We start from the raw sequence: 20,260 nt of genomic DNA on the forward strand, positions 1-20,260 counted from the left end.
CACTACTAGCAGTTCGGCTGATCTGGGCCGAACCGGCAGCAACCCACCTCTGAAGTAACACAATTTTGCTTACTAGAATTGAAAGATTCTAGAAAGTTTGCTACAACAGACTTTCCCCCCGGAAAAATATGACCTCATTTCAGCAACATCAATGGCAACAGCTATTGGTCTTTGTTCTCAAGAAAAACTGAACAAAACTTATATCTGTATCTTGCTGACACCACTTACAGTATGTCAATCAACAACATCTAGGTGCTTTATTCATGCACTTCACCCATTGCTTCAAGGCCTTTCACTCCCCCTCCCCAAACTATCCTGAAGCGATCTCGTATCAGTCCTCCTTCCTTCACGAGCCCCCCTTTCATTCCTCACCTCTGGGGTGATTTCAATCTTCTCATAGCGGCGTTTGAATGGAAGAGTTAGCACCTCTGCTCTACGGTAGGACATGGGTGGAGGCAAGCAGTCAACCATCAAATCTGTGCGATGGGATTGGGTTGGAGGAGGCTGAGTATATTGCTCAGGACAAACCACATGGAGAGGCTGTTAAGAAAACAAGGAAAGCACTGGTGAGATTTTCAGTAACAGTGCAGTTTCAAAGTGTGGGGAAAAAAGAAGATTTTCACACTTTTTTCAGGATAAATTAATTAAGAGTATATGCCAGTGATGGCGAACCTTTTCGGCACCAGTGCCAAAAAAGGTCACACAGAAACATCACGCATGTGTGTGGTCATCAGGGCTCCGCTCTGGAAAAGCCAAACTTCCGGGTTCTAGCGTGCATGCGCATGCAATGATCAGCTGGCCGGCGGGCACGCACAGGCTGGTTTTCAGCACTGCTACGTGTGTTAAGAGATCATGCTCCGGAAAAGCCAAACCTTCAGGTTCTGGCACGCCTGCGCACCCGGCTATCAGCTGGCTGGCGCACACCAGTTTTCAGCGCTGCCTCACACACGAAGGACAATTTGCAATTTTTGCAATTTTAAATTGCGAATTACGAAGGACAGCTGATCTGCTGGGAAAGGAATGAAATAAAATAAAATAATAAAATAGGACATATTTCCATCCTGCCCAGAGAACCCCAGCCTACAAATTCAAGGTACGTTCAACCATTACAGGACCATAAGATCATAAGAGCTCTGTTTTCATTGGCAGAGGCACTGCGGGTCAGTCCTTTGCTTTTTCCAGGGCACTGCCTCGGGCCAGATCTAAACACCCCGTGGTCTGGATCTGGCCCCAGGACCTTGAGTTAGACACCCCTGTTGTAAATTGTATCACTTATATTATGACACTATTACACAAATGATACCAAAATGACATCATTTAGATAATGAAGTCATTACACAAATAACATAAATGGACACCAATTATACCATTATGCAGCTTCCAATTGGATTTTGTAGATGGCTCCCTTTCAGTTGAGATGTGGAAAACTAAGGTTTCATTGTACTATTACAGCTTTGGTAGGACACTATGCTTCAACGAATATAATATTTGAAAGGTGCAGCTGTCTTACAATGACCAGCCTAAATTCTGGGGTGGGGCCTGAGGACTATACTTAAACAGGATGATGCTAAGTGGGTGAGAATAAGTCACATAGACTTTTCTTTATGGTTGGGTTTTTTTTTCCTCAACTGCTGTTAAATTATTTTAGAACGTATCGTATTTTTCAGAGTATAAGACACACCTTTCCCCCCCTCCAAAAAAGAGGGTGAAAATCTAGGTGTGTCTTATACACTAAATACAGCATTTTTGGCCTACCAAAACTCCGCCCCCTTGCAAAAATGGACATGCAGAGGGTTTGGGAGGCTTGCAAAGTGCTCCTAGAGGCTGGGGGGACTGTTTTTGCTCAGTTCTGCCTTCTCCCCAGCCCCCAGGAACACTCTACAAGCCTCCCAAAGCCTCTGCATGCCCCCCCCTTTTGTGAAAAAAAATGGCCCGTTTTTACAAAAAATGGGCCATTTTTTGCTTGTTTTTGCCCCCCCCCCCGTCCAGCCCCCAGGAGCATTCTACAACCTCCCAAAGCTCTGCATCCCCCCACATTTTTTTTTTGCAAAAAAAAAAAAAAAAAAAAAAGAGGCGTACAGAGGGTTTGGGAGGCCTGCAGAGTGCAATTTTTTTTTTAAAAAAATTACCTCTTCAAAATCATGATGCGTCTTAAACTCTGGTGCGTCTTATAGTCTGAAAAATATGGTACCGTGTCCCATGTGTTCCTCATCTCAAAATGGCAATCAGCCACATGGTTGATTTTGGACAATTGCACTGACAAACATAAATGAAAAGGAGCCCTAGAGGCTGGAAAAATAGGGTCAAGGCAACCTAGGTTGGAGATTGGAGTGTTTTCTGCTTTTGTAATACAAGTCTGTGTTACAGGACAAATGTCAGTTACATGCTCAACAAAACTTCACACAATGCAGTCTGGCAAAAATCCAGTTTCTAATCAGATATTAGCCTCTTTGGGAGTCTTCAAATATAGTCAATGATAAGGTTTTGGATTTTCTTCATGGAGCAATAAATTGGCATAAAGAACATTTCTAGGCACATCGGCAAAAGCAGAGGTTTTCATTAAAATGATGAAAGCAACACTGGATCATTGTAACACAAACTCTACCATAAGAACACATTTACAAAAGGGATGGAATTTGTGTCTTGGTGGTGTGGCACTGCTTTCATCATTTCTCCATGCTTGATCCCCCCCCTGCCCCCCACAGGTGCCTCAGTTCTATCATATATAGCAGAATATATTTTGGAGGCACCTGTACTTGGGTAAAGTATAATTTGGACTAGCAGTAAGCAAATTAAGTGAGCCACGCAATGAGAAGGAAGGACTCACTGGAGAAGAACCTAATGTTGGGAAAGATTGAGGACAAAAGAAGAAGGGGACAACAGAGAATGAGGGGGCTGGATGGAGTCACCGAAGCAGTAGGTGTGAGCTTAAATGGACTCCAGAGGGTGGCAGAGGACAGGAAGGCCTGGAGGAATGTTGTCCATGGGGTTGCAATGGATCGGACACGACTTCGCAACTAACAACAACAACAAAACAAATTAAGACAAGTAAAATTGATTACCTGTACTTCTTTGAGTAGTTTGGACACCTGGATAAAATTCAGCCTGGTGTCTATTGGACAATAGATACACTTCATGGCCAGTGGCTGGTAGGGGGCCAATGCATCCAGATAAGAGAAATCAGGTTCTGTAAACAGGAAAGGGAAGAGGGGGGAAAGGAAGAAACCTAGTATTTAATATTATGCCAAAACTTTGTCAAACCACACACTCCTCTAAGGGATGAGGGACTTTGGTGTAAACCAGAAAGCAGGGACTATACAGCTTGGGGACATCGTAATGATTTCAGGCCCTGGGACAAAGAGGATGCATAGAATTTTAAAAAGGCAAGACAAATAAAGAGTAGTACAGGTGGTTCCTGATGTACGACCACAATTGAGCCCAAAATTTATTTTGCTAAGCGAGAAATTTGTTAAGTGAGTTTTGCCCCATTTTATGACTTTTCTTGCCACATTTATTAAGTGGATCATTGCAGTGACTCTGCTTGTCAGGAGATTTCAAAAGGGGATCATATGCAACTGTCACGAGTGTGAACCGGGTGTCAAGCATACAAATGTAAATCGCATGACCATGGGGATGCTGTAATGGTCGTAAGTATGAAAAGGTGGCCATAGGTCACTTTTTTCAGTGGCATTGTAACTCTTTTTTTACTTTTATTAAACATTTATAGGCCACCCTTTTCCCTGAGGGGACTCAGGGCAGCTTACAATAATAGGAACGGTCTGAACGGTCGCTAAATGAACTGTTGTAAGTCAAAGGCTATCTAGATAAGAATCAGTTTTGCATAGTAGCTACAGGCACTGAGCTAAATGCCAGGAGATAGTGAGTTTTAATTCTACTTTATGCCTGAAGCTAGTTGGGTGATTTAGGGCAAGTCAACCTGATTCAGCATGGAAAGAAGACAAAGGCAACCCTCTTCTGAAAACGTTGTTCAGAAAATTCAGTGTGCGTCACCAGGAATCAAGTTTGACTCAAAGATACCCAAAAGAAAAAGAGGGCTAGTGACAGGGTTTATGCATTCATGGAAAAGGAGAAAGAGTTGACTTGTTACTCAAAGCCTTTGTTCAGCTAAACAGTCCAAATTCTGACATTTGAATACAAATACAAGAGTCCATTCTCTTCCTGGACTGGATGGTTGTGTCAGCTAGCATCAGCTTTCTTTCCCACAATGCCCCAAAGCAATGCTATAACAGGATCTTTGAAGAAATTTATATTTAGAGATTCCTGCATATTTGCTCAAGGATCTTACTACCCTCTTCTTTATTATGAATCTATTGACTCTTCAACATATTATTTTAAGTAACCTAATTTTCCCTTCTTGCTCTACCCACCCATCACAGGCTCCTGATTTGAATGAAATCACTTTGATGGAAGAATTCAACAGGGGAAAGCTTTACCCAATACACTTCTACTGTGTTTTCCCGAAAATAAGGCCCAATTGGAAAATAAGCTCTCGCATGATTTTTCAGGATGCTCATAATATAAACCTGTTCTGACCCCCCCTCCATATGGTGAGTCATACTGATACAAGGTTACTGTTAGCCACGCTTTATTCACAGTAATTACTCACAGACAAGACTTTGGCAGCAACCCAGACTCCCACAGATAAGAGATACACACAAGAGCTTCTCCAGCTTAGTAAAATGGTTGTGTCCTGCAAAAGGTCTCCTCCCAAAGTCTCTTCTTATATACTCTCTTGGGAGGAGCCCAAATCACAACCACCTGGGCCCGATTATCTTCTATGTCTCCGTAATTGCTGCCTGCGCTTATCCGCCCTTCTTTGCCTGGTGTCCGGGACCAACTCCCTTTGCTCCTCCCCACTGCTCCAGGACCTGACGTCATGGACAAACTCCCTTTGGCTTTCATCGCTGCTCCATGCCTCAGGTGCCTCCTGGTGGCCAACCACCCTCTCTGGTCCCTGCTCAGAGTCTGAACCCTGCCCAGTGTCCTCCATATCATCCAGAGCCAACTCATAGGGTCCCTCGCTATCGGAATCTGTCGGCAGCTCCAACGGCTCCTGCTGGGCCACAACATAAACTCTACCCCAAAATAAGCCTGGGTTAAGATTCTTAGCCAGCCAGATGCATTTAGTACCATCTTTCCCTGAAAATAAGACCTAGCTGGAAAATCAGCTCTAATTTGGAGCAACAATTAAGATTAAGATTTAATGAATTTGTATGCCGCCCAATCCCGAAGGACTCTGGGAGGCTTACATAAAAACAATTTAAAAATACTAAAAATTTAGAATACAAAAACAAAGCAGGTTAAAAGAACACAACATGCACTCAGTTCTTAGTGGGGCTGGAACTCAATCAAGGATCAGCAGCTCCAGGCCTGTCGGAACAGCCAGGTCTTAGTGGACTTTCGGAAGGCCGAGAGAGTGGGGAGGGTCCGGATCTCAGGGGGTAGATCGTTCCATAGGGCTGGGGCAGCTACAGAGAAGGCTCTCTCCCAAGGACCACCAGTCGACATTGTGTAGTCGACGGCACCCGGAGAAGGCCCTTCCTGTGAGATCTTATCGGACGCTGGGAGGTATGTGGCAGGAGGCGGTCATGGAGATATCCAGGTCCTAGGCCATTTAGGGCTTTAAAGGTGATAACCAGCACCTTGAAGCGCGTTCGGAGACCAATAGGGAGCCAGTGCAGCTCGCGGAGGATAGGTGTCACGTGGGTGTACCTCCTAGTATCGCTTGCGCGGCTGCATTCTGGATCAATTGTAGTCTCCAAACACTTTTCAGGGGCAATATATTAATATATAAAAAGAACCGGTCTTATTTTCGGGGAAACATGGGTGCCTCCCAACCTTTTTGAAAGACAGTCCATGAACTATTCCCATTAAGAATTAAAGAAGAAAAAATGTATAAATAAACAATTAAAAAAAGGAATTAAAGTTTCATGTCATCTGGCTTTTACAACAGCTTGCTTAATTGAAGTTTTTTGAGCCTCTTTTTTGAGACTAAAAGGTGCGTCTTATACTCCAAAAAATACGGTATCTAGTTCAACTTATCTCTTATCTGTTGACATCTCTCAACATGATATAATGAATCACAATTCCCATTACCAACACATCATAAGAAAAATACCACAGTGGGGAAGGCTAATTGAGTTATTTTCAGATAATCAATAGAAAATTATATCAATTAGTCTCATGTAGAATGACAGTAGCAATTCATCTAGAAGCATTATCACTTCTTTCCTATTGGAAATGTAATCAAGAGGCAATGGCAAGAGGTCGGGGTAGAGGGGATGAGGAAACTCACTTGCATTTAATTACATTTTCTATTAAACCAGAGTCAGGTTTGAAATAGTTCATTCTACAACAAGGAAACTGAATTTAAAAGGAAGTACTCCTTAAACAGTTCCCATCTTTGAAAGAAAATGTTGATATAATAGACAGCAATATTTCTTCATAGCTTTCCAGCATATAAATAGAAAGTTGTGGGCTTCAGCCCAAAATGTTTTTCCAAAGTTACTTGAGCAGCCCTGTTTCAATTTCTATATTAAGTTACTTGAACTGAAGTAGCACATCTTTTCTCTGAGTTATAGCAAAAACCTAAAGTTTTCTGGGAAAATCCAGAATGGCCAGGCTGTCTGGGACAGTTCCCACATATCTAGACATACCGTATTTTTCGGAGTATAAGACACACTGCAGTATAAGATGCACCAAGATTATGAAGACCCAAATTAAAAAAAAAAAGTGTTTGAACTCTGTAGACCTCCCAAAAATGGCCCGTTTTTCATGAAAACGGGCCTGTCTTTTGTAAAAAGAAAAAAGGCATGCATAGCCTCTAGGAGGCTTATAGAGTGCTCCTGGTGGCTTGGGGGGAGGGGGGCAAAACTAGCAAAAAATGGCCCATTTCCATTCATTTTTGCCTTTCCCAGTCCCCAGGAGCACTTTGGAAGCCTCCTAAAGGCTATGCACGGCCATTTTGGTAAAGGGGGTGGGGTTTTGGGAGGCCAAAAATGCTGTATTCAGTGTATAAGATGCACCCAGATTTTCACCCTCTTTTTTGAGGGAAAAAGGTGCGTCTTATACTCCAAAAAATACGGTAACTACAGACAAAATGTTTTAAGTAAAGCAGAAGAAAAATTCTGAGAATCTACATAGGGCGTTTAACTGGCTAATGTTGAGCTCCAAATACTGGAATGTTTTATTTCTGGCCTCATCCAGCAAACCAGCTTTTTCTTGAACAGGCTGTCACAAAACATGATTTCTGGGTCTGTCCTTGGAGATGGTTCTGACATGTCGCTTTTAACCAGCAGGATGCCAACATTTTAATTAGTTATTCAAACTTGATCAATTTCAGAAGAACTTTTATTAACTACTCATTTTCCTTTCAGGCCCAATTAATACTGCTGCTCTTTCTTATTTAGGCCCCTTTTACTTTCCAGAATGATAAAATGTCTGCGGAAAACCATAGTGGCTTTTATTGGAAGTGAAATCTCCGTGGGATTGGTAAAAAGATGATGCATACAGTCTGTCAATTCCACAGGTTAGAAATACAGTTCTATTTTGCAATGAATTACATTAGAAATCCTACCTGTAAATATAATGGTGTTGAGACTGGATTTCCCCCACAGTTCCATGAAATGCACAACATCGCCAAACCGGAGCGAGGGATGCCCGGTGAACACCACACAAGGCTGCTTGAAGTCGTTACTAAAATCTCCATGGATGCTGGGGTAATGCTTCAGTTTGTTGGACTGGATGAGCTGGCATTCAGAAGGAGGAAGGGGGTTATTTGCCTTTGTCTTTCATAATTATTTTGAAGACACATTTCAGTGACTGTTAAACTGGCCCTCCACCCACCAGCCTTTGTTCCCAGAGGATTAAAAATGGAATTTGGTCCTGCTTCTCAGTTTTCTAGCTGAGATCATGTGGTTGTAATGTCTGTTCTTACAAGATTTGGTTTATAAATAAAGTAACACAGCAATATTGTAGGCCGGTGATTGGCACGCATGCCATAGGTGGCACACAGAGCCCTCTCTGTGGACACACCAGCCATCGCCCAGACCAGCTCCACCATGCATGCACGCGTGCCTCCCACCAGCCAGCTGGTCTTTGGGTCTCTGCTGCACATGCGCAGGGGGGAGGCTTCCCTGATCTCCACAGGTTCCTCCGCCACCGCGCCCTACCTTTCTCCTCTATTTCTGCCACCCTTCCCTGATCTCAGCAGGTCCCCCCCCCAGCACGCCCTACTTTTCTCCTCCGTTTATGACACCCGTGCCTTTCCCTATCTCCTCAGGTTCTTCCCCAGCACACCCCACCTTTCTACTCCATTTCTGCCACCCGTGCCTTCCCCATTCTCCACAGGTTCCCCCCCACTAACACACCCTACTTTCTACTTCCATTTCTGCTGCCCACACCAACCTAGAAGCTGAAAAGGGGCATGGGGGCGCCGTACGAGGCCCCCCACCTGTTTTGTGCCTGGAAAGCCTCCTGCATCAACCTAGAAGCCGAAATGGGGCATGAGGGGCTGGGGCACATGCAGGCAGGGCTGCATGTAGGGGGGGATGCGTGCCCATGCGTAGGGTGCATGCGTGGGGGGTGCTCGCATTGCATTTTGAGGGTTGAGGCACCTGCGCATGCATTCTCTTTCTCATGCGCCCACGCTTTGGGCACTTGGCACCAAAAAGGTTAACTATCACTGTTGTAGGCTATACACTCCATGGCTCCCATACAGAGAAAGAAAGTACAGCTCCCAAGTCAAATATGGTTTTCGTCTTCGGAATATTTCTTCCAGCAATGAAACCTGGAAAGTCAGCAGGCAATTGTAGAGGATGAATACCTTTGTAAGAATTTGCTCTCCAGAGAGCAGAGATAAAGGGCTCTGTAAGCAAGTCTTGCCACAGCCCCAAAACGACGGGCTTCGCCTTGGTGTTGCTAATGGATATTTTCCTTGACAAGAACGACTAATAAGAATCCATTAAATAAATGTGGGCAGACTTTTGAAAACATATTCAATGTCTTCTTGTTTCCCATTGATGGAAGGAAAAGAAGCTGCTTCAAGGATACCTTTTACACTGTATTGACCAAAATCTCCAGGGGCTGGAGATGGAAAAACAAAAACTCAACACAAAAACCAAATACAATTTTCTAAGCTTAAATTGCAGCATTCAAAACAAGGGCATCCTCCAACAGCTTGCTTTTTCTTTCCTATGAAGTGGATGTAATTTGGAAGCTCAATAAGGACAGGTGTAAACTGCAGAAATGTATGAGGCCAATCTTTTATATACAGGTGAAACTCGAAAAATTAGAATATCGTGCAAAAGTTCATTTATTTCAATAATGCAACTTAAAAGGTGAAACTAATATATGAGATAGACTCATTACATGCAAAGCAAGATAGTTCAAGCCGTGATTTGTCATAATTGTGATGATTATGGCTTACAGCTCATGGAAACCCCAAATCCACAATCTCAGAAAATTAGAATATTACATGCAATCAATAAAACAAGGATTGTACATAGAACAATATCGGACCTCTGAAAAGTATAAGCATGCATATGTACTCAGTACTTGGTTTGGGCCTCTTTTGCAGCAATTACTGCCTCAATGCGGTGTGGCATGGAAGCTATCAGCCAGCCTGCTGAGATGTTATGGAAGACCAGGATCCTTCAGCTCTTCTGCATTGTTTGGTCTCATGTCTCTCATCTTTCTTTTGGCAATGCCCCATAGATTGTCTATGGGGTTCAGGTCAGGCGAGTTTGCTGGCCAATCAAGCACAGTAATCCCACAGTCATTGAACCAGGTTTTGGTGCTTTTGGCAGTGTGGGCAGGTGCCAAGTCCTGCTGGAAAATGAAGTCAGCCTCCCCATAAAGCTTGTCTGCGGAAGGAAGCATGAAGTGCTCCAAAATCTCCAACGGCTGCGTTGACTCTGGACTTAATTAAGCACAGTGGACCAATACCAGCAGATGACATAGCTCCCCAAATCAACACAAACTGGAAACTTCATACTGGACTTCAAGCATCTTGCAGTGTGCGCCTCTCCATTCTTCCTCCATACTCTGGGTCCCTGGTTTCCAAATGAGATGCAAAAGTTGCTCTCATCAGAAAAGAGGACTTTGGATCACTGAGCAACAGACCAGGTCTGTTTTTCTTTAGCCCAGGTAAGACGCTTCTGACGTTGTTTGTTGTTCAGGAGCGGCTTGACAAGAGGAATACGACATTTGAAGCCCATGTCCAGGATCCGTCTGTGTGTGATGGCTCTTGATGCACTGACTCCAGCCTAAGTCCACTCCTTGTGAAAGTCCCCAACACTTTTGAATGGCCTTTTCCTGACAATCCTCTCCAGGCTGCAGTCATCCCTGCTGCTAGTGCGCCTTTTTCTTCCACACTTTTCCCTTCCACATAACTTTCTATTAATGCACTTTGGGAACATCCAACTTCTTTTGCAATTACCTTTTGAGGCTTTCCCTCCTTATGGTTTCCTGTACAACTGTCAGGTCAGCAGTCTTTCCCAAGATTGTGATTCCTACTGAAGCAGACTGAGAAACCATTTAAAGGCTCAGGAACCCTTTGCAGGAGTTATGGCTTAATTAGCTGATTAGAGTGGGACACTTTGAGACTAGAATATTGCACCTTTTCACAATATTCTAATTTTCTGAGATTGTGGATTTGGGATTTTCATGAGCTGTAAACCATAATCATCACAATTATGACAAATCACGGCTTGAACTTGCTTTGCATGTAATGAGTCTATTTCCTATATTAGTTTCACCTTTTAAGTGGCATTACTGAAATAAATGAACTTTTGTACAATATTCTAATCTTTTGAGTTTTACCTGTGTATTTATATACAATACAATATAATAGCAGAGTTGGAAGGGACCTTGGAGGTCTTCTAATCCAACCCCCTGCTTAGACAGGAAACCAACCAAATGGCTATCCAACATCTCCTTAAAGACTTCCAGTGTTGGGGCATTCACAACTTCTGGAGGCAAGTTGTTCCACTGATTAATTGTTCTGTCAGGAAATTTCTCCTCAGTTCTAAGTTGCTTCTCTCCTTGATTAGTTTCCACCCATTGCTTCTTGTTCTACCCTCAGGTGCCTTGGAGAATAGTTTGACTCCCTCTTCTTTGTGGCAACCCCTGAGATATTGGAACACTGCTATCATGTCTCCCCTAGTCCTTCTTTTCATTAAACTAGACATACCCAGTTCCTGCAACTGTTCTTCATATGTTTTAGCCTCCAGTCCCCTAATCATCTTTGTTGCTCTTCTCTGTACTCTTTTTAGAGTCTCCACATCTTTTCTACATCGTGGCAACCCAAACTGAATGCAGTATTCCAAGTGTGGCCTTACCAAGGGTTATAAAATGGTATTAACACTTCACGTGATCTTGATTCTATCCCTCTGTTTATGTAGCCTAGAACTGTGTTGGCTTTTTTGGCAGCTGCTGTACACTGCTGGCTGATATTTAAATGGTTGTCCACTAGGACTCCAAGATCCCTCTCATAGTTACTACTATTGAGCAAGGTACCACCTATACTGTATTTACTATATATAATAAAATAAAGTAAAATAAATAAAATAAGAAAGATAAAAGCCACAGAATAGAAAAGGACCAGTCATTCAATCTCCTCTTCAATGCAGAAATCCAAGCCTACAATACCTGGGCGGCCTGCCAGAACCTATCCATAATTCCAAGAAAAAGTAGCCTCTGGAATTATTTAGGTCTGCAGACCATGAAGCATTACAGTCACGCAATGGAAGCAAGACTAAGCTATATCTGGACTGCATTTGGTCTTTGAATGATATGCCAGGGGTGATATGCTTCGGGAGGGGCACTTCCCCGCCGCACTTAAAACGGCGGTGGTGAGACCCCTCCTGAAGAAACCATCCTTGGATCCAGCCATTTTAAACAACTATCGTCCTGTCTCCAACCTCCCCTTTATCGGGAAGGTTGTTGAGAAGGTGGTGGCCTTCCAGCTTCAACGGGCCTTGGAGGAAGCTAGTTACCTTGACCCCTTCCAGTCCGGCTTCAGACCTGGTTACAGCACAGAAACCGCTTTGGTCGCATTGACCGATGATCTCTGGAGGGCCAGAGATGGAGGCCATGCGTCCATCCTGGTTCTCCTTGACCTCTCAGCGGCTTTCGATACCATCGACCATGGTATCCTTCTGCGACGACTGCGGGAGGTGGGGGTGGGAGGCACTGTTTTGCAGTGGTTCTCCTCTTACCTCTCGGACAGGTCGCAGTCGGTGTTGGTCGGGGGGCAGAGATTGTCCCTGAGGCCCCTAACTTATGGGGTGCCGCAGGGTTCGGTCTTATCCCCCCTACTATTTAACATATACATGAAACCGCTGGGCGAGATCATTCGGAGGCACGGGATAAAATACCACCAATACGCGGACGATACACAATTGTATCTGTCTGCCCCATGCCAACTCAATGAAGCGGTGGATGTGATGAAGCAGGGCCTTGAGGCCGTTAAGAGCTGGATGAGTGCTAACAAACTGGTACTCAACCCGGACAAGACCGACTGGCTGTTGTGCTTCCCTCCCAATAATTTGGCCGACATTCCAACACTCAGGCTGGGGGGTCAAATTTTATACCCCTCAGACAGGGTCCGTAACTTAGGAGTCCTCCTGGATTCACAGCTGACTCTCGACCATCAGCTGTCGGCTGTGACCAGGAGGGCATTTGCCCAGGTTCGCCTGGTCCGTCAGTTACGGCCCTACCTGAACCGGGAGGCTCTCGCAACAGTCACTCGAGCCCTTGTGATCTCTAGGCTGGAATACTGCAATGGGCTCTACATGGGGTTGCCCTTGAAGAGCATCCGGCGACTGCAGTTAGTCCAGAATGCAGCCGCGCGAGTGATAGTGGGCGCACCGCGGTTCGCCCACATTACACCCATCCTCCGCGAGCTGCACTGGCTACCTGTCGGTCTCCGGGTGCGCTTCAGGGTACTGATGACCACCTTCAAAGCACTCCATGGTAGTGGATCTGGATAGTTGAGAGACCGCCTTCTGCCGATTACCTCCCTCCGACCGATTAGATCGCACAGGCTGGGCCTCCTCCGGATTCCATCCGCCAGTCAATGTCGACTGGCGACTACACGGAGGAGAGCCTTTTCTGTTGCAGCTCCGACCCTGTGGAACGAGCTCCCCATTGAGATTCACACCCTCACCACCATCCAGACCTTCCGCACAGCCCTCAAGACCTGGCTCTCCCAGCAGGCCTGGGGATAGGTTTCCAACTTACCCGCCCGAGTGTTGACTGTTGAATGCATGTTGTGGTTTACCATTTTATTTTGGTCACTTATTGTTTGTCTCTTGTTACTGCACACCCTTCCCTTGTGATTGTAAGCTGCCCTGAGTCCCCTCAGGGAGAAGGGCGGCCTATAAGTCTTAATAAAATGTCTCAAAAAAAAAAAAAAGTGCAGTCTAAGAAATAGGGGTGGCCAGGACAAAAATGAAACTTAATTAAAATTAAATTAAAACTAAATAGCTTAACAAGCTTATGTATGCACTCCCTGTTTGTCATTCTAAGATCACAGCTAATCAGTAATTTTGCAGTTGGTGGGGCGGATCATAGCCCTAGGATCCAATAGGCTTATTCAGCTAAAGAGAATATCTCCATCCTTTCTCGTTTGAAATGATTGAAATGGAAGCTTTGCACATTTAGGGAAACCAACTTACCTCTGCATGTGGAAAGGGAGGTTCTGGTAGGTATACTTTTGTCTGCTTGTTGTGACATAACCTAAAGTTGAAAGGAGAGAGCAAAACAATCTGGAATTATAATCCTGTTTGGTCACACATAACAAGTAACTGCTGCCACCTACTGCCCAGCTCTTCAGCCAAAGTTTGGTGGCAGCAACAGCAAAATGGTTAAATAAATCTGGAACCTTCTTTAGGATCCCACTGGAATAGAGGAACAACAAGACACCTGGGGGTGCTTGGAAAACTAACAATGTAATCACTGTATTTCCTTTCATGGGCATCAGTCCTGAACATTTATGTCACAATAAATTTATATGTTTTGAAGGGACTGAATTGATGCTTAGGGTGTTTTTCCTGTATCAGACTCAGATGCTTCCCCTTCTGCTGATTATTTACAGAGGAAGAGCAACTATAGAAATAAGAGACATCAGCCACTAAGGTTTGGGGAAAGAATTTCTGGGAGCTACCAGTGGACTACCAGTTCACCATTTGGCTTTCTTTCAGGAATGTTCATGGATCAAAAATCAAGAGGATGATTGTTGAAATAGAATTGACATTGTCTGAATTCACCACATGGATTATATGTGAATCTATATATATATAAAATTGGTTGTGTATGCGTGTGTGTGCGTGCGCGTGCGTGTATGTTCAAGCATCACTCTGGAACACCTCAAGCAATTTCAACCAAACTTGGTACACAGATGATTTACTCTCTAGAAACAAATACTGTGGGCATAAGACACCCCTAACACCCCTTTTGTGTGTGTGTGTTTGTGTGTGTGTGTTCCAGCATAACCCCAGAACGCCTGGGCCGCTGAAATGAAAAGGACTGAATTATATCTATAGTGTCAAGTCTCAGTAATTTTGACAGCGATACTGTGCATTTTGGATTCAAGTTCTGTTAAGATACAGCCTGTTGTGTCTTAAAATGGCTTCTACTGTACAGCATAATGGAGTTTCCATGGTAACGGCTTCGCAGTACTCCACAAGGGGGCTCCCTCTAATACAGGATTAGGATAAATACATACCGGGGCTACGCCGGATTATCAGCTAGTAATAAATAAGACGCACAGCATTTTTCTACAACCAGTGGCTCAGAAAAATATGAAATACTTCTGAATATACAGAACAAGAGTGGACAGCCCTCTGCCTCCCTTTTATAAGTTTCTAAAGTCTCTGGGATAGGTGGGCTCAAACTTTTGGAGGATGTTTAAAGACAAAACCCTAAAAGGCTTAAACTCTTAAACCTCCATTTCACACCACCCCACTCAAAAGAGCCCCAAATACCTCCTCCCCAGGCCAGAGTGATTTTTTCCCCATTTCTCAGAAACGAATGAAGTGGCCAGCCAAAGTCTTGAATCTCTTGGGCTGATAAAGAGATGCCGCTGTCACCTACCATTCAGCGAAGATCTGGGAAAACTCGAGAGAGCTGTTTGCCACAGGTGAAATGAAGTAGAACTGGGTGTTGGAGAGTCCGGCAGAGTCAATGTACTGATAGAGACACTCCAAAAGATCATAGATCACTCCGGAGGGGTAGCAAGGGACCAGCACGTTCCCCCCATTTCGAACTGTAAGAGCTTAAGAAAGGCACAATAATAAAAAAAAAAGATATACAGTTCCAATAGTATCCAATTAAGGAAACTCACAAACATGGCATAATGGAGGCAGCTGCCCCTGTGGCTTCTCCCCAACATGAAGACACGGAAGTGTATTGTCTCTGAACACAGGGGTTTCATTAATTGGCAATAAAGCAAACTCATCTTGGCAGACTCTTCTGAATTTAGAAAAAGGCCGTTATGTCCACAATTATTAAGTCCATACATTTTCCATGCCTTGTGCAGAAGTTCTCTCCTTTCTGGGAACAGAACCAGTGCTTCACACTGGTCCATTTCATTAACAGTACTAGAATTCCGTATTTATTCATTTTTTGGCTTTATATATATATGTAATCCTGAAAACTGGATTTTTTCCAATTTTTTTCCAGATGTTTTCAGAAGCCTTTCATACCTACACCCCACTTCTATATTCTATGCATGCTGTCTCCAGAGATCTCAAGTCTGCATAAACTAAGCTTATCTCTTTGTTTATTAATTAATTAAAGCATCTGATTTTTCTCTTCAAAACAAGGATTTCCCTTGGAGAAGTCACAATAAAAACTGAGAATCTAACGATAAAAGTGACAAATTAAAAAAAAAACCACTTTTCTTCCTGTAAAAGGTGCAGAAAACGGTCTAACTAATACAGCTGGTTAATAAAAACAAAGTTATAACTCAGAGGTTGCTGACTTTTGGGGCCACTGGGAACATAAAAGGATTTTGAGAGTATGTTACGGACATATTATTGCTGTCATGGGAAGCAGGATCAGACATGTATACCCCATGGCGGGTATATTTCCAGATAAAGCAATAGGCAATTATTTTCATTTTTCAGGACGGCTCCAGTATAAATGAAAATCGTGCTTGAGTTTGAGGGTCTTGCTTTGTAGCTTGCTAGTTTCTCATTTACTTTTTTTCTAACTAAAACGATTTTTAAAAATAGAATCAAGTGGGTTCATGAAGCCCAACACATCCCTATGGAAAGGCCTTTGATTATGGCAGCTCTTGTGGGCATTCCACAGGCGTACTCAAGATTGTAAGTCAAAATATATAAAAGATCTGGGAAAAATAGGGGTTTTCCCCCCATGTTTTATTTATTTATATTACTTTCCATTTCCATCAAACAGTGTGTGATCTGGGTACAGTTATTATAACAGTCAGAATCCACATATTTGTTGTTATATTCATCACAATAAAATTAATAACTATACAATAGTATAATAACAACAACACAGGACATAATCATCTTTAAATTATCTCCACATTAACATTTCCTCTTCTTATATCTCCTCCTTTCTAGCTTCTGTTTCTATTGTCTAACCATTGGTAAAATATATCCCATGTCAAAAAATATTCAAGTTCTTCTTTATTCTTAATAGTAAGCATTAGTCTGTCCATTTCTGCACATTCTAGTATTTTCTTAATTACATTCTCATCTGACGGAATCTCATCATTTTTCCATTGTTGTGCAAGTACAATTCTGGTTGCAGTTAGTATATGTAAAACCAGATATATAGTCTTTTTATCATATTTTTCCGGTAGGGGCCCAATAAAAATGTCTCTGGTTTCAAGTCTATATGTTGCTTTATCATTTTTTGGGAAAAATAGTTTTTAACATGGGGCTATCTCTTTGCTTAGGGAATGCGGTGGCTCAGTGGTTAAGACACTGAGCTTGTCGATCAGAAAGGCCGGCAGTTTGGCAGTTTGAATCCCTAGTGCCGCATAATGGAGTGAGCTCTTGTTATTTGTCCTAGCTTCTGCCAACCTAGCAGTTCGAAAGCATGGAAAAAATGCAAGTAGAAAAATAGGGACCACCTTTGGTGGGAAGGTAACAGGGCTCTGTGCGCCTTTGGCGTTTCGTCATGCTGGCCACATGACCACGAAGACGTCTTTGAACAGCGCTGGCTCTTCAGCTTTGAAACAGAGATGAGCACCGACCCCTAGAGCCGGAAACAACTAGCACATATGTCAGGACATTTCAGGAAAGCCTCCAGAGCCTGAGAAGGGAGAAAAATGGTCCACTGGAAGTTCGGGAATGGCAAAAACGACCTCCCCCGGCCCTCCGGAAGGCGGAAAAATCAGCTGAGGGCTGCCATGCCGATAAATATGGCTCTGCGTGCCCCCTGTGGCATGCACACCATAGGTTTGTCACGGGACAAGACCTACCTAAAGCTTGGACAGGGAAAATGAGACGAGATCCTGGGACTGCTTGAATAGGAAATAACTTAAAGAGCTGCTCTCTACTGGGAAAGACAGCAAGCAAGCAAAATCTCTATGCTAGGAAACAGGAGAGAGGGAAGGAATCAGCCAGGGAGAAAAGAGGAGGAAGCAAATAAGAACAAGACTGAAGCAAAGAAAGTTCCCTGCTCAGCAAAGAGAGAGAAGTCGAAAAAAAGCAGGGTTAGGACTGATCTTGCTAAGATATTTTCCTTGATTCTATCATCCTACACATAATTTTTCAAGCTCATTCCATATTTGGTGTTTTAAAAAACTGCCAGTTAAGTGGCCAAAGTGAAATGTTTCCTTCGCACCTCTGTTTAACAGTATAGCTTTTTTTAAAGTACTAAGTGTTTAATGGCACTCTATTTTCTTCATTTGTGACTCGCTTGGTATGAAAAGACTTTAGTGCTGCATCCCTTTTAGGCTAATAAACTCATCCTTATGCAGCACTTGTGACAAGTCCCTGCCTTAAAACCCATAATAACACCTATCGCCAGGAGAGGGCAGCTTAGTTCCAGAAAGCTATTTTGATTTAAAAGAAACAAGTCAGGAAACAGGTGTTGGTACTGGAACAGGTACATGAATAGCAGTGGTGGGTTGCAGGCGGTACACCCCGGTATGGGCATACCGGATCCTGCCCAGAGCACCGGGTACCGTTCCGGTACAGTGCTCCGGAGGGCCCGCCCGTGCTCCTTACCTGTGCTTTAAGCCTTTGGCCCTTCCACGAACGGTGGATACGATGCCTGCGCGACGCTCCATCGAGCAGCTGGAGCGTTGCGGAGGCTTGCGGAAGCGTCGCAGGCAAGTACGACACATGTCCGTGGTGCCCGCGTCCATGAGAGTGACGCCGGGGGTGTTCCAACCGTACCGGTTGGAATGGAATCCAGAACCCACTACTGATGAGTAGGCACACATACACATACATACATATCTTTCAAAGGACAAAAACTGTAGGACAGATTAAACTTCGCAAGTGCCATTACGCTGACTTTCCAGCAACTGCAGCCCAAACATATAAAATAATTAGTAACTCGTACAAGGGAAGGTTTGTGAGTTCCTGGAATGAAATAATTCTCATAGCTAGCAGGCAGGTAGAGCCAAGGGCTCCTTGGGACCGTCATCACCATTGCCCATGAGCTCGACTGAGAATATTGTTGGGTTTGAAGGTGTAAAAGATCAGAAAGGGCTACGTTGGGACAAGTTGCTCCAAAAAATGTAACTGTAATGTAGTTGGTAGATGATGTCAACATTCTATAGAAGATGACATAATCCTGATTACAATCATAGATCAATCAAAAAGCAAGCAACATCTTAAATGAAAAACAGACAAAGGAAGAAAGTAAACCAATGCATATCAACGCATTATAGCAGTGATGGCTAACCTTTTTTGGATTGCGTGCCAGAAGCGAGGGGGGGGGGAAAACCAGGGGGGTCATGTGCAGGTGTGCCCACACCCATAATGCTATGCGTGCAACCTGAGCATGCATGCGTGCACAAACCCCCGTGTGCGCATGCAGCTGGGGTCGCATTATGGGTGTGGGCACGCCCGCGCATTACCCCCTGTGCTCCCAAAAGCTTGGGAGGGCAAAAAAAAGGGCACACTTTTTTCACTCTCCCCAGGCTCCAGAGGCTTTCTAGAAGCCTGGGGCGGGCCAAAACACTCTCCTGAAGGCTCCGGAGGGTGAAAAATGGCCCCATGACCAAACCGAAAGTCCATTCCAGAACTTCCGGTTTCCCCATAGGGCCAGTTTTTCGTGCTCCGGCGGCTTCAAGGAAGCCTCCGGAGGGCAAAAAACTGCCTTAAAAGAAGGCCAAAGTCAGCTGGCCAGTGTGCGCATGAGCACTGGAGCTGACAGGGCAATGCCTAGTGTGCCTCAACAAATGGCTCCACATGCCACCTGTGCCATAGATTCGCCATCATGGCATTATAGGGTAATGGATACCTGAAATACAAGACTCTCTATAAGGAATGCAATCATAGGTAAGCATCTGAGAATATCCCAAAGGTCTTTTTTCAAGAGGAAACTGGACTTTCTTGTTTTTCTTTGAAGAAGTTTTGCTTCTCATCCAACAAGCTTCTTCAGCTCTGACAGGATAGTGGGGAATGGAAGGATTTGCATTGCTCCAAATAGCTTCAATGCCATCCAGTCAGAGCTGAAGAAGCTTCAAAAAAAAACAAGAAAGTCCAATTGCCTCTTGAAAAAGGATCTTTGGGACAACCATGACCAGGGATGGAATTCAGCTGGTTCGGACAAACCAGATGCTAATTTTACATCTGGTTCACCGAACCATTATTTGCAAGGCAGGGCTGGGTTTCTGCTGGTTTTATTCCTGGTTTGATGCATGTGTGCTCTGCGCCCAAACGCAGTTGCCTGTAAATAGGTCTGCGCATGCACAGAATATTAAAAATGTCAAAAAAACATGCCACGGTGACTAGGGAACCAGCTCAGGGGCATGTCGAGCCTACCTTCCCTACCAGTTTGGCAACCCAGTCACAATTTCCGGTTTGGGTAAACCGGTAGCAACTTCTCCCACCCTGCCCCTCCCCTCCACACAGCCTGTTTTGGATTCCAGTAAGTGCAGGGCCCTCGCAAAGACTCTGGGAGGGCGAAAAACGGGCATCCCATCTCCGCAGGGCCTCCACAGCCCAGGGGAGGCTATTTTCGCTCTCCTGGAGACTCGAGGAAAGCCTCCAGAGCCTGGGGAGGGTGAAAATAACTCCCT

General features: G+C 44.2%; 1 protein-coding gene across 1 annotated transcript in view; it reads right to left on the reverse strand.

The window, feature by feature from the left end:
- The window catches only part of INTS9 (integrator complex subunit 9), a 98,150-nt gene that overhangs the window by 16,276 nt on the left and 61,614 nt on the right, over window positions 1–20,260 (reverse strand). Inside the window, exons 10-14 of the mRNA XM_014057460.2 lie at window positions 15,118–15,298; window positions 13,701–13,761; window positions 7,598–7,769; window positions 3,063–3,187; window positions 373–540 (exon numbers count right to left, since the gene is read on the reverse strand). Coding sequence (XP_013912935.1) covers window positions 373–540; window positions 3,063–3,187; window positions 7,598–7,769; window positions 13,701–13,761; window positions 15,118–15,298 — 707 coding nt within the window. The remainder of the gene's footprint in view (window positions 1–372; window positions 541–3,062; window positions 3,188–7,597; window positions 7,770–13,700; window positions 13,762–15,117; window positions 15,299–20,260) is intronic.

This window comes from Thamnophis sirtalis, unplaced genomic scaffold (assembly GCF_051295495.1).
Source record: "Thamnophis sirtalis isolate CommonGarterSnake01/CBP01778 unplaced genomic scaffold, rThaSir2_p1.2 scaffold_6, whole genome shotgun sequence".
NCBI classification, from domain to species: Eukaryota; Metazoa; Chordata; class Lepidosauria; order Squamata; family Natricidae; genus Thamnophis; species Thamnophis sirtalis.